The 13,582-nt window shown below is 47.8% G+C and overlaps 1 protein-coding gene across 3 annotated transcripts in view; it reads left to right on the top strand.

The window, feature by feature from the left end:
- Positions 1–482: 482 nt before the first annotated feature.
- Positions 483–13,582, top strand: part of SYNJ1 (synaptojanin 1) — a 102,281-nt gene continuing 89,181 nt past the window's right edge. For all 3 annotated transcript variants that reach the window (XM_040423199.1, XM_040423198.1, XM_040423197.1), the window contains exons 1-2: positions 483–588; positions 2,742–2,887. In XM_040423199.1, the coding sequence (XP_040279133.1) occupies positions 2,764–2,887 (124 nt within the window). In that variant the 5' untranslated portion in view covers positions 483–588; positions 2,742–2,763. The remainder of the gene's footprint in view (positions 589–2,741; positions 2,888–13,582) is intronic.

Below are 13,582 nucleotides of genomic sequence, written 5' to 3'. Positions count from 1 at the left end.
CCCTAGCCCCGCCCCCTTAACTAAGCCCCACCCCCGCTAGCTAAAAATGGAGACGATCTGCAGGCGATTAACCCGTGTGTTCGCTTCTGGCTCGGACACCACCTTGCAGCCTGGCTGAATAAATGCTGGATTGTCTGCTGTTCACTTCATTATTTCTAGGTTTAGCGTCCCTTTAAATATACACCCCCCCAAATATCTCACAGAATGTTCCTTACAAAGCACACCACACGACCTCATCGTCCAATACAGCGGATGGGACAATGTCGTGACATGGAGGCCGCTTGTTATCTGCTTTGTAACGCGACATGTGATGTAGTTCCTGATACCGGTGGCGCCCACAATCACCCCCGTGCCCATATTAAAGATGGCGACAGCTGTTGCATGACGTCATCCCTCCAGCAGCCGAACGTGATGCGCGGCGCCTAAGACAGATGGGCGTGCTTCCCGATGCCTTGCACTATGGGAGGGGCGTGGTCAGGGTTGGGCAAGCGCGCCCCCTGCGTCTGTTACCTTGTGAGCGCACTCCCGCGGCAGAGGAGCCGTCAGTGCGCGGTGATCGCCGGGAGCAGAGGACGTCTCCGGGCTGCGGTATGTACAGAGCCTCGCTGCATCTCCGCCTTTCCCGGTGCATTACCCCCACAGACCGGCGCTTCACTGCCCTCCATCTACCGGCCTGACAGCTGTCATCTCTAGGCATGTAATGGGAGGTGGGAGCATTAGCAGGCCCTTTCATTCCCGCTGTCACGATGACTTGACCTATGTCGTGACAGCCCGACCCTGTGCTCCTCCTGACTTACTGACCTGTAGGCTCCCCACCTGATCTCTCTCATCTCACCGGCCTGTCATGACTCATCACTGCTCTCTATCGTGATATGATAATGGTAGATGTGAGATCAGTGATGGACTATTTATTATTATTTTTTATGACTTACATATTTTTTTTTATTTTCGGGGGGCGGGGGTCACTATTAAAGATTGATTTGCAACCAGCTGTAACAAAACTACAACTCCCAGCATGCCTTGACAGCATTAGCCTTAGCAACAGGCTGTCAGGGCATGCTGGGAATTGTAGTCTTGAAGCTGCTGGCGAGCCACAGGTTGAAGACCGCGGTGTGCCATCCGAAAACAGTCATGCGCCTGACGGTGTCCCCGAGCGCTGGTTCATGGACAGTCCCGTGTAATAGGAACCATTGTCCGGTGTGATAAGGCGTCTGTGATGACAGGCACAGGTTATTGTGATTATCGTGATACGACGTGTTCATATCATTCACTGGGGATTACCGCCATGTCTGTAAGTAGTGACCAACCCTGACCGACCTGACTCTTCACCCCTTCGTGAACCAGAAGTCGCTGCTTCTTTGTGTTCTCCTCCCTGGGCCGGTCTCTCTATCATGACATGTGTGTAATATGTGACATGTCACCAAGACTGGATATTATTGTGATACTCTATAATTGTGCCGCATCATTACCAGTGTGTGGTTGTAAATGGGTTAATGTCCTACCTTAGCGGGAGCTTCTTGTATGCCAGTGACTCCTTCATCCTTCACTAAAAGATGTTCTGCAGCAGCTGTGGGTACAGCAGTCCAGGTGTGTAGTATGATGAGTCGTGATTGAGAGGGATGCATTACGTGGTTGCTTAAAAGCAGTTGCAGGGGCGCCTTGTGAGGTTCTGCTGCAGCTTCTGGAGGCACATTGTGTGGGTCTGCTGCAGCTGGGTAGGCGCCTTGCGTGGGTCTGCGGCTGCTGCAGCTGGGTAGGCGCCTTGCGTGGGTCTGCGGCTGCTGCAGCTGGGTAGGCGCCTTGCGTGGGTCTGCGGCTGCTGCAGCTGGGTAGGCGCCTTGCGTGGGTCTGCGGCTGCTGCAGCTGGGTAGGCGCCTTGCGTGGGTCTGCGGCTGCTGCAGCTGGGTAGGCGCCTTGCGTGGGTGTGCGGCTGCTGCAGTTGGGTAGGCGCCTTGCGTGGGTCTGCGGCTGCTGCAGCTGGGTAGGCGCCTTGCGTGGGTCTGCGGCTGCTGCAGCTGGGTAGGCGCCTTGCGTGGGTCTGCGGCTGCTGCAGCTGGGTAGGCGCCTTGCGTGGGTCTGCTGCGGGAGGCGCCTTGCGTGGGTCTGCAGCAAACCCCAGGGGGTCCATTATGAGGTTCCCAGAACCCGTATACATAGTGACTTTCAGGCTGCATTTTGCAGCGTTCCCTGGAGGTACACAGGAGGACTGCCGTCACACAGCGGCATCTGGCAGCTTTGTAAAAAAAGAAAGAGAGAATTTCCCTCCGAATGCCGGTGCGGGTAATAACAGTCTATTGCACTATTACATACCGCAGAAAAGGTGTATGAGCGTATAGCGGCCTGATGGGGGCCTATGGATGCGTTTGATGTTTGCATCGGGAGCTTAGGTGCAGTACCAGACACGACCATGGACAGGGGTGGTGCTGGTTTTGGATGAAAGCGCCGGCATTTTTCTACTCCTGAACAGCACATTTAAATGACATCATCATGTGACCACACTGTCCGTGGTCTGGTAGTAGATGCGTGGCTGTCGATACGTGTGTGAACGTCCCTCCCTGTGGGTGCAGCGGATGCTGTAGAATCGGGTGTCTGCAATCTGCTCCCCGTCCCCTGTCACTGACGCTGCAGCTGCATCCCCCTCCTCTCCCACGTCTCCTGAGGCCGTATAGGTTACGATAATCGTCACTTTCCTCTTTTTTCAGCTGTCTGACCCGTCCGTAACGTAGACTTGTCTCTTCCAGGCGGCACCGGTCCAGCAGAACCATGGCTTTCAGTAAAGGCTACAGGATCTTCCACAAGCTGGACCCCCCTCCGTTCAGTGTCATGGTCGAGACTCGGAACAAGGAGGAATGTCTGATGTTTGAGTCCGGAGCGGTGGCCGTTCTGTGTAAGTTACCAGTTCTGTTTTATCACCGATGCGGCAGGGCTCAGTTTGCTGGGTGTAGCAGAGCAGCGTTTGTCATGAGATCCCTGTGGTTTTCTATAGACGTGCCGGATGTAGTTTTGCATATAAATAAATTTTTATGAGAAGACATAGCTTGGTCTTGCAGTTCGAGAGCTAAAGGGCCTCTCAGGAACCCGGAGGGGGCCATCAACCCACCTTAATTAATCATACCTCTCTTCCGGAAGAAGGTTTCCAATATACTTACTGTCACATAGTTGCGTGGATTGGCCACTCTGGAACCTGATCACGTGATGCGCCTCTCTGCGGAAATCCTACTTCTGCCGACGTCGCGTCTATCAGTCTGAATACCATATTCCGGGTCTGGTTTATGGACGGACACGTCACTTCTTCAGAACCACTTATCTCTTTGGCGCATGCGCAGACGAGGTGGATTCAGGAGTTTGTGCATGCATCAGGGAGACAAGTGTTTCTGGCTCCATCCTGGGCTGAGAAAGTGACGTGTCCGTCCATAGACCAGACCCGAAACCTGGTAGTCAGGCTGAAGGATGTGAAGCCGGAATTTCGAATGAGAAGCGTGTCACGTGACCGATCCGTGTAACTTTGAGACAGTATTTTGGAAAAAAAATTCTGCCAGCAAATTAGAATTAATGAAAGGGGTTGTCCCATTAAGACAAACCTTCGATGGGGGATAAGTCCCTGATCGGCAGTGGTCCCCGCCGATCACGAGGACCCGTTTTCCGCCATTTGAATGGAGCGCCTGCCATGCTTGTATGTGTGCGCCCACTCCATTCAACTCTGCGGAACTGCCGGAGGTAGCAGATTACAAGCACTCGCCCATAGAGCTGAATGGAACGGCCATGACCATACATGCCTGCCGCTCCCTTCAAATGGGGAGAACAGGCCCCCATTCTCATGACCGACGGGGACTCCAACAGTCAGAGCCGGCATGGCCAACCAGCGGCTCTCCAAATGTTGCAAAACAACAACTCCCACCATGCACTGCTGTAGGCTGATAGCTGTAGGCAGTCTGGGCATGCTGGGAGTTGTAGTTTTGCAACAGCTGGAGAGCCTCAGGTTGGCCATTCCTGCCTTACAGGTTGCCTTCATGAGACAACCCTTTTAAGGTGGGGTGATGGATTTTGAGAAATCCCTTTAAATCCCACTTTTCTCCGCCCTGCCTGTTGTAAATGGCTGTAGTGCGGCTGTATTCCAGCGCCTGTACTGATGGGACAGGTGTGCTAGTGGTTTTGGCACAGAACATGCAGCCCTCTTGTTCTTCCAGTGCAGACCTATGAAGTCTCGGATGTCACGCCCCCTTGTGGCTGTGATGACAAGTGTCGCTGCGCAGTAATTGACATCAATGACTTGAGTGCGATTTCATTGCTCGGGGGAATCCCGCAGGAGGATGGGGGCATCCGTACTTCTGCTCTGCGGCCCTGTAAAAAAGCTAGAACTTGTCCTATTCTTGGAGTAGGACATTTCTAGAAGAGCGTGGGAAAAAAAATGGCAGCATACACTCGGCCGAGATCCCGTGGTTTGCGGATTTGTGTTTTGATGCAGTCACGTGCATGAGCCCTAAAGCGGTTACCCCTCAGTAGCCATTCATGTACTGGATAGGTGATAAAGGTATAATGACTAGGACCTAGGGGTGGGCGATATAAACGATATAAATTTGGCCAACGATAGAGATTTAGTTTATATCGCCATATTGCGGTAGAACATGGCATGCGCTGCTCTCGGCACTCACCATGTTCTCCTGAGCCGGCACAGTGGAGAAGTAGAGAGTCCCTCCCTCCCCACTGTGTGCGGCTGCCACTGACCACCAATGAGAACAGACTAGGAGGTGGAGGGGAGGGACTGTGGCCACTGCGCCACCAATGAGAATAGAGAGGAGGAGGGGAGGGACTGTGGCCACTGCGCCACCAATGAATATAGTTAATATGCCTGAATACAAACGTAGCCTGCATGTGCCGGCCATATTCCATACCTGGCCACTATTACTGCGCGCCGTGATCCGCTGCAATTAACCCCTCAGGACCTGTATTTCTCAGTTTTGATTGTAATGAGATAAAATTAGGTCAAGGGAGTGGAGCGGATGAAGGGAGGAAGAGCGCAGCTATTTTATGTGTATTTCCTCTGTTTAGTGTTCGTTTAATCTAAGCGAGTGCTCTGAGGAGCACAGGCTGTTAATTAATGGTTATGTAATTAGCCACAAGGTATTGATGGAACCGTGACTGTAAAACGCTGGCGTCCTTATTAATGGGAGCAAAAAGCTTTTACAGGGAGGCAAATGGTGAAAAGTGCAACTAATAGCGTTACAATGTGGTTTAAAGACCAACATGCATTGTATGTAGTGTGTGCTGTACACTAGAAATGGCATCTGGCGGCAAAAAACCTTGTTAAAAACACCATAAAAATGTTTTTTTTATTAAATATTGTGTGTGAACCATCTTAAAGCGTAATGGCTGTGCTTCTTTGCACAATCGGAACTGTGAAGGAACAGGGCTTTTTTGGGCTTCCCTAATGTTTTTTAGCCATAATATTCCCGGTTTCAGCTGCACAGCTAGATGCATTTCACCCAGAAGCAGGGGGTGTATCCCTTCTATGGGTGTCTGCCAGCACTGTACTGCTGTGACATCTTTTCCTTGACTTCCCGCTACGTTTATTTTCACCTCTGGAGCTCACAGAAGAGATAAGGAGGGATAAATCACACTTACAGTAAGGAGGGCGCTCCTGTGGTGTTCAGGAGTGTAGAAGCAGTTGTTTTATCAGGCTCAGGATCTCCACTAGCTCTGATATGCCCCCACTTCCTCTCTGCCATCTTCTGAGTCTCTATTACTAGGGGCAGTTGACTGCAACTTAGGTGGAAGACTGACTAAAACAATGGGAGATAGGTAGGGGACTGTGCCACAGATCACCAGAAAGTATGGACTCCAATAACCAACAAGATGCTGCCCTTGTGCCGGGACTGTTGCAGTACCAGACACGGCCACATGGACGACTTCTGTGTTGGGTCGAGTACTGCAGTGAAAAAAGTGCTGCAACCTAAGTGAGCACTGCAGCCCCTGCTTTACAGTGGGGAAACTAGGGGTTGATCCTCACACATCACACTTTGATGGCCTATTTTAAGCTTTGACCACCAAAACTATACCCGTCATCCTCAATAAAATAAACATTTAAAAGGCTATTAATATCTTTGTGCTGAATAATTTTTTTTATTATTATTGTTCATGTGCTTTCTAAATGAAGCAACTAATATAAGTTTCCTATCATTTAGCTTCTGCAGAGTCTGTGTAAGTCATTCACCTATCCTCTAGGTTTGTGGAATTTGACATCAATCCCTCAGAGCTTTGCTTCTGAGGCCTCTCTCTGCTCTCCCCCTCCCTTCTCTCAGTGCTAGAGTTTAGGGGAAAGCATCCAAGGAAGTCAGTTCGCATCGGAAAGCGTGCACAAGGCAGGGAGCGGCACATCGCATAAGCTATGTGCAAATAGAGAGAGGAGAGAAGCCACAGCAGGACTCTGCAAGGAAAGGGAAGTCGCACACTCCTCAGTAGCGGTGACTTTCGGTAGACGTAAGAAGAGAGCTGTAGAAGGAGAAATCACTCCAGTAATGATCATGCTGATAAAACCAATACCTTTATTATGAATATCTGTGCCCCCACCCTGCTGAGAAGAACGCATTTTTATTTATATGCAAATGACCTAACTGGAGCACCGAGGGGCTGGGCAGAGCCCTCAGAGCACCAGTTCGTAACACCCCCTTTCCCCTGGATTGACACTGCGTCTAGTCTTGTCTTCTTGGGTCTGCTCTCCTGTTCCCAGCACCTGCTCTGTATTCTCCTACTGCTCTCCAAGCGTCAAGACCTGTCATCTGTGCGGCGCTAGATCTCCTGGTTTTGACGCTTGCACAGTTTATCCCCTTCCACACTGATCAAGCACTGAGACTGGGAGAGCAGGCACAACAAGACAGGGCTAGATGTGTGATGTCTAGCTCTGTCAATCTAGAGGATGGGGAGAGGGACTGAATTTGAAGGGATGTTACGAACTGATGCTCCAAGGGCTTTTGGACGGCCCCATGGTGCTCCAGTTAGGTGATTAACATATAAATACAAAATACCTTTTATGTTTAAATGTGGGGGATTCAATCAGCACAACCCTGTATGCAGGTGCACATCGCTATGGCGAAATACATATACAAAGAAAAAGACACAAATGCAATAGCACTCTGCAACCAGCATTCTGCCCTGCCTCTATGCTGGATGAGGCATTGGTGTACATTTTGGCCAAAGCGTAATAAGCCACTCACCACGTCAAGGTCGCCTCTGAGTGGTCCCTAACACTAGTTCCTACCTGTTTGTGGGCCATGACAGCCACACAAAGTCCAGGGAATGCAGGTGCTCAGCATGCATGTTGGTACTTGCATCCCTGAATCCGATGAAAGCTGTAATGGCACCGGACGGGGTTAAAAGCAGAGTGTGCTTGGCGTGCACGCTGACCTGCATTCCCTGGACTTTGTGTGGCTGTCATGGCCCATAAACAGGTAGGAACTAGTGTTAGGGACCACTCCATAGAGGCGACCTTGACGTGGTGAGTGGCTTATTACGCTTTGGCCAAAATGTACACCAATGCCTCATCCAGCATAGAGGCAGGGCAGAATGCTGGTTGCAGAGTGCCATTGCATTTGTGTCTTTACCTTTTATGTTTAGTTTTTTTTGTTTTTTTCGCAATTGGGCCATAGATATTCATAATGCTGTATTTAATAGGGTTGATCATGCTGACAGGCTCTTTAAAATCACTGTACTTTCAACAAATAGTCGATAGTACAAGTGAATATAATAACATTTTATAATACAGTCCTGATCAAAAGTTTAAGACCACTTAAAAAATGGCAAAAAATCCTATGTAGCATGGCTGGATCTTAAAGAGGACCTTTCACCTATTCTTACTCTATGAACTAAGTATACAGCCATGTGGAGCGGCGCCCGGGGATCTCACTGCACTTACTATTATCCCCAGGCGCCGCTCCGTTCTCCTGCTATGCCCTCCGGTATCTCCGTTCCCTAAGTTATGGTAGGCGGAGTCTGCCCTAGCGCTGGCCAATCGCATTGCAGAGCTCACAGCCTGGGAGAAAATAACCTCACAGGCTGTGAGCTCTGCGCTGCGATTGGCCAGCGCTAGGGCAGACTCCGCCTACCATAACTTAGGGACTGGTATCTCCGCCTACTATAACTTAGGGAACGGAGATACCGGAGGGCATAGCGGCAGAACGGAGCGGCGCCTGGGGATAATAGTAAGTGCAGTGAGATCCCCGGGCGCCGCTCCACATGGCTGTATACTTAGTTCATAGGGTAAGAATAGGTGAAAGGTCCTCTTTAACAAGGTTCCAAGTAGAGCTTCAAGATGCAACAAGAAGAAATGGGAGTGAGACAAAACATTTTTTGAGCATTCAATTTAATGAAGAAAACGAATAAACTGAAACAGGCTGTTTTTCAGCTGATCAAAAGTTTAGGACCACAACTCCCAAAAAAAACTAAACCCCTTCAAAACAGAAATCCAACTTCCAAACATGAACTCAGTAATGAGTAGCTCCGCCGTTATTGTTTCGGCATGCTTGATGCAAGCGTTTCCATGAGGTGAGTGGGAACATTTCTCCAAGTGGTGAAGACGGCCGCACGAAGGCCATCTACTGTCTGGAACTGTTGTCCATTTTTGTAAACTTCCCTTGCCATCCATCCCCAAAGGTTCTCAATTGGATTTAGATCAGGGGAACACGCAGGATGGGCCAAAAGAGTGATGCTATTCTCCTGGAAGAAGTAACTTGTCCTGCGGGCATTGTGTACTGTAGTGTTGTCCTGTTGAAAAACCCAGTCGTTACCACACAGACGAGGGCCCTCAGTCATGAGGAATGCCCTCTGCAACATCTGGACATAGCCAGCGGCTGTTTGACGCCCCTGCACTTCCTGAAGCTCCATTGTTCCACTGAAGGAAAAATCACCCCAGACCATTATGGCGCCCCCTCCACTGTGGCGCGTAGAAAACATCTCAGGTGGGATCTGCTTGTCATGCCAGTAACGTTGGAAACCATCAGGGCCATCAAGATAAAAAAAATTCTCATCAGAGAATAAAACTTTCTTCCACCTTTGAATGTCCCATGTTTGGTGCTCTCTTGCAAAGTCCAAAAGAGCAGTTCTGTGGCGTTCAAGGAGACGAGGTCTTTGAAGACGTTTTTTGTTTTTGAAGCCCTTCAGTCTCAGATGCCGTCTGATGGTTATGGGGCTGCAGTCAGCACCAGTAAGGGCCTTAATTTGGGTCGAGGATTGTCCAGTGTCTTGACGGACAGCCAATTGGATCCTCCGGCTCAGTGCTGATGAAATTTTTTGGGGTCTTCCACTTGACTTTTTTGTTCCATAACCCTCAGGATCATTTAAGAAATTCCAAATGACTGTCTTACTGCGTCCCACATCGGCAGCGATGGCGCGCTGTGAGAGACCCTGCTTATGCAGTTCAACAACCCGACCACGTTCAAAAAGGGAGAGTTTTTTTGCCTTTGCCATCACAACGTGTGACTACCTGACAGAAAATGACAATGAATCCACATCTTTGCACAGATTTGGCCTTTTAAAGGCATGTGGTCCTAAAATTTGGATCAGCTGAAAAACAGCCTGTTTCAGTGTAATCGTTATTTTCAATTAATTGAATGCTCAAAAAATGTTTTGTCTCACTCTCATTTCTTCTTGTTGCATGTTGAAGCTCTACTTGGAACCTTGTTAAGATCCAACAATGTAAAATATGATTTTTGGCCATTTTTCAAGTGGTCTTAAACTTTTGATCAGGACTGCATATCTTATTAGAGAAGACTGCTTCTTTATCCATTGAGGAGTCATCTCTTCTCTTCCCCTCCCCCTCTACCCACCTCTGGAACTGTTTATTTTCCCTTAGTTCACAGCTAAAATTGGTATTGAGAGACAAGACAGATTATCACCTCTGAAGGATGAGGTCACATGCTGCCCGTAGAAGTCTATAGAAATGGATGAAGTATGAGTGAACTGCTGGAGGAAGACAGAGGCAGAGAAACACACAGATGCTGCAGCAGCTTCTAGGATGTTTTTATTTCACTCAAGTGCTGGATTCACATCTGTACTGATCAGTACTGATATGTAATATTCCCCATGCTGTGGATGCTTCTGTGTATGGGCTAGAAATTAGGGAGCAGGTTCTTCTCTTCTGTGTATGGGAGACATCATAGCAGCTGGTCTACACATACTAGAGCTTGGTGAAAAGCTGAAGCTTGCAGAGGGGAAACCTGGTGAAAAATGTAGAATACAAGTTGTGTAATGGTCAAGTATAGTGTTACTGATGACAGCTCCTCTTTAAAAAAGATGATCAACTACAAGAGCTTAAAATGAATGGCCACCCATGTGATACATGAATGGGTCAGGTCCCTCATGGAATGGAGCCACTCAGAGGTCGCAATAACGCCTGTACAAGCGTCATAGACCCCTGTACAGGCAGTTTTACTCCCTAAAAAAAATGTCTAATGCGTATGAATACGCACGTTAATTTCACTGCCATTCATGAGCGCACTGAGCGCTGTGAACGGAGCAGGCAGTGCAGCAATACCGCTGTTGCCTGAAATCTCCAATAACAGAGCTCTGTACCTTATTAGGGAGGAGGCTGCTGATTTGCCAGTATCAACGGGCTGCTGTGCCATTTGCTGCTCCTCTCACACCCCCATTCTCCTGCGCGCTGAACACAGAAGCAGCAGCTTCCTTTTTAGTTATTATGAAAATGGGGCGCGCGCGCCGCCACCCTCCTGCGCCATTGCCGGCTGCGGATGAAGTACTGCAGACGAAGGGAAAGCATGGCAGAAACCGGAGCCTCTGCTGCTGGGAGCTCAGTGTGGAGGTTCATGAATGGAAAAACGAATAGCCAAAAGGCTAAACAAAACCCTGTTTCTGACCCTTACGTTTAAACATAACTTTCATTTGATTGCTCTAATACGTAAACACCTAAAGGAAAAAAAGAATTTAAAAAAGCTGCTGCTTCTCTAGATGACCTTTTGTTGATAGTAGTGTTAATAGAGTTTCAAAGGTCTATAAACGTAGGGTACCTACTCTATTAACACTACTATCAACATAAGGTCTTCTAGAGAAACAGCAGGTTTTTCAAATTCTTTTTTTTTTTCTGCAGGTGTTTTGGTATTAAAACAATCACATGAAAGTTATGTTTTAGTTTTTTTATGTAAGTACCCTGGACCACTGAGGGGTCTAATTCCTGTATGGTTTATGTATGAAGCGCACTGCCCACAGATCAGAGAGGACTATACGGTACACTATACTGTGCAACAGTCCGATATATTGTGTACGAGACTGTCCTATAACTGGTGGGGATTTGGTCTTCTGAGAGATAAATTTAAAATGGTCAAAATTAGCTATTTCTGCATGGAAGACATTATAGAGGAGACTGGTAATGGTTTCCCTGCATAAATAACAAACCCTTAAGGTAATGTAGCACTATGTATTATACAGTCAGGTCCATAAATAATGGGACACCCACACAATTCTAACATGTTTGGCTCTATACACCACCACAATGGATTTGAAATGAAACGAACAAGATGTGCTTTACCTGCAGACTGTCAGCTTTAATTTGAGGATATTTACATCCAAATCAGGTGAACGGTGCAGGAATTACAACAGTTTGCATATGTGCCTCCCACTGGTTAAGGGACCAAAAGTAATGGGACAATTGACTTCTCAGCTGTTCCATGGCCAGGTGTGTGTTATTCCCTCATTATCCCAATTACAATGAGCAGATAAAAGGTCCAGAGTTCATTTCAAGTCTGCTATTTGCATTTGGAAACTGTTGCTGTCAACTCTCAAGATAAGATCCAAAGAGCTGTCACTATCAGTGAAGCAAGCCATCATTAGGCTGAAAAAACACAACAAACTCATCAGAGATATAGCAAAAATATTAGGTGCGGCCAAAACAACTGTTTGGAACATTCTTAAAAATAAGGAACGCATCGGTGAGCTCAGCAACACCAAAAGACCCGGAAGACCACGGAAAACAACTGTGGTGGATGACCGAAGAATTCTTTCCCTGGTGAAGAAAACACCCTTCACAACAGTTGGCCAGATCAAGAACACTCTCCAGGAGGTAGGTGTATGTGTGTCAAAGTCAACAATCAAGAGAAGACTTCACCAGAGTGAATACAGAGGGTTCACCACAAGATGTAAACCATTGGTGAGCCTCAAAAACAGGAAGGTCATATTAGCGTTTGCCAAACGACATCTAAAAAAGCCTTCACAGTTCTGGAACAACATCCTATGGACAGATGAGACCAAGATCAACTTGTACCAGAGTGATGGGAAGAGAAGAGTATGGAGAAGGAAAGGAACTGCTCATGATCCTAAGCATACCACCTCATCAGTGAAGCATGTTGGTGGTAGTGTCATGGCGTGGGCATGTATGGCTGCCAATGGAACTGGTTCTCTTGTATTTATTGATGATGTGACTGCTGACAAAAGCAGCAGGATGAATTCTGAAGTGTTTCGGGCAATATTATCTGCTCATATTCAGCCAAATGCTTCAGAACTCATTGGACGGCGCTTCATAGTGCATATGGACAATGGCCCAAAGCAAACTGCAAAAGCAACCAAAGAGTTTTAAGGGAAATAAGTGGAATGTTCTGCAATGGCCAAGTCAATCACCTGACCTGAATCTGATTGAGCATGCATTTCACTTGCTGAAGACAAAACTGAAGGGAAAATGCCCCAAGAACAAGCAGGAACTGCAGACAGTTGCAGTAGAGGCCTGGCAGAGCATTACCAGGGATGAAACCCAGCGTCTGGTGATGTCTATGAGTTCCAGACTTCAGGCTGTAATTGACTGCAAAGGATTTGCAACCAAGTATTAAAAAGTGAACGTTTGATTTATGATTATTATTCTGTCCTATTACTTTTGGTCCCTTAACAAGTGGGAGGCACATATGCAAACTGTTGTAATTCCTGCACCGTTCACCTGATTTGGATGTAAATACCCTCAAATTAAAGCTGACGGTCTGCAGGTAAAGCACATCTTGTTCGTTTCATTTCAGATCCATTGTGGTGGTGTATAGAGCCAAAAATGTTAGAATTGTGTCCATGTCCCAATATTTATGGACCTGACTGTATATATGACTCGGGCTACTTTCACACTTGCGTTATTCTTTTCTGGCACTGAGTTCCGTCCTAGGGGCTCTATACCGGAAAAGAACTGATCAGGCATATCCCCATGCATTCTGAATGGAGAGCAATCTGTTCAGGGTGCATCAAGATGTCTTCAGTTCAGTCTTTTTGACTTTTCAGGACGGAGATAATACCGCAGCATGCTGCCGTTTTATCTCCGTCCAAAACTCCATAACACTTGCCGGAATTTTTTTACCATTGACATGTATTAAGGCCGGATCCGGCCCCGAGTGTTCCTGCAAAACGGATCAGTTTTTGCAGTCTGCTGCGCATGCTTAGACCGCAAAAAATGTGAAAAAAATAAATGCCGGATCCGTTTTTCCGGATGACACCGGAGAGACGGATCCGGCATCTCAATGCATTTGTCAGACCTATCAGGATCCTGATCCGTCTGACAAATGGCATCCGTTTGCATACTTTTTGCCAGCGACGGAACTGCCTGCTGTAA

This window comes from Bufo bufo, chromosome 3 (genome assembly GCF_905171765.1).
Source record: "Bufo bufo chromosome 3, aBufBuf1.1, whole genome shotgun sequence".
Lineage (NCBI taxonomy): Eukaryota > Metazoa > Chordata > Amphibia > Anura > Bufonidae > Bufo > Bufo bufo.
Note: the sequence above shows the minus strand (reverse complement) of the source record. Positions and strands in the feature narration are given on the sequence as shown.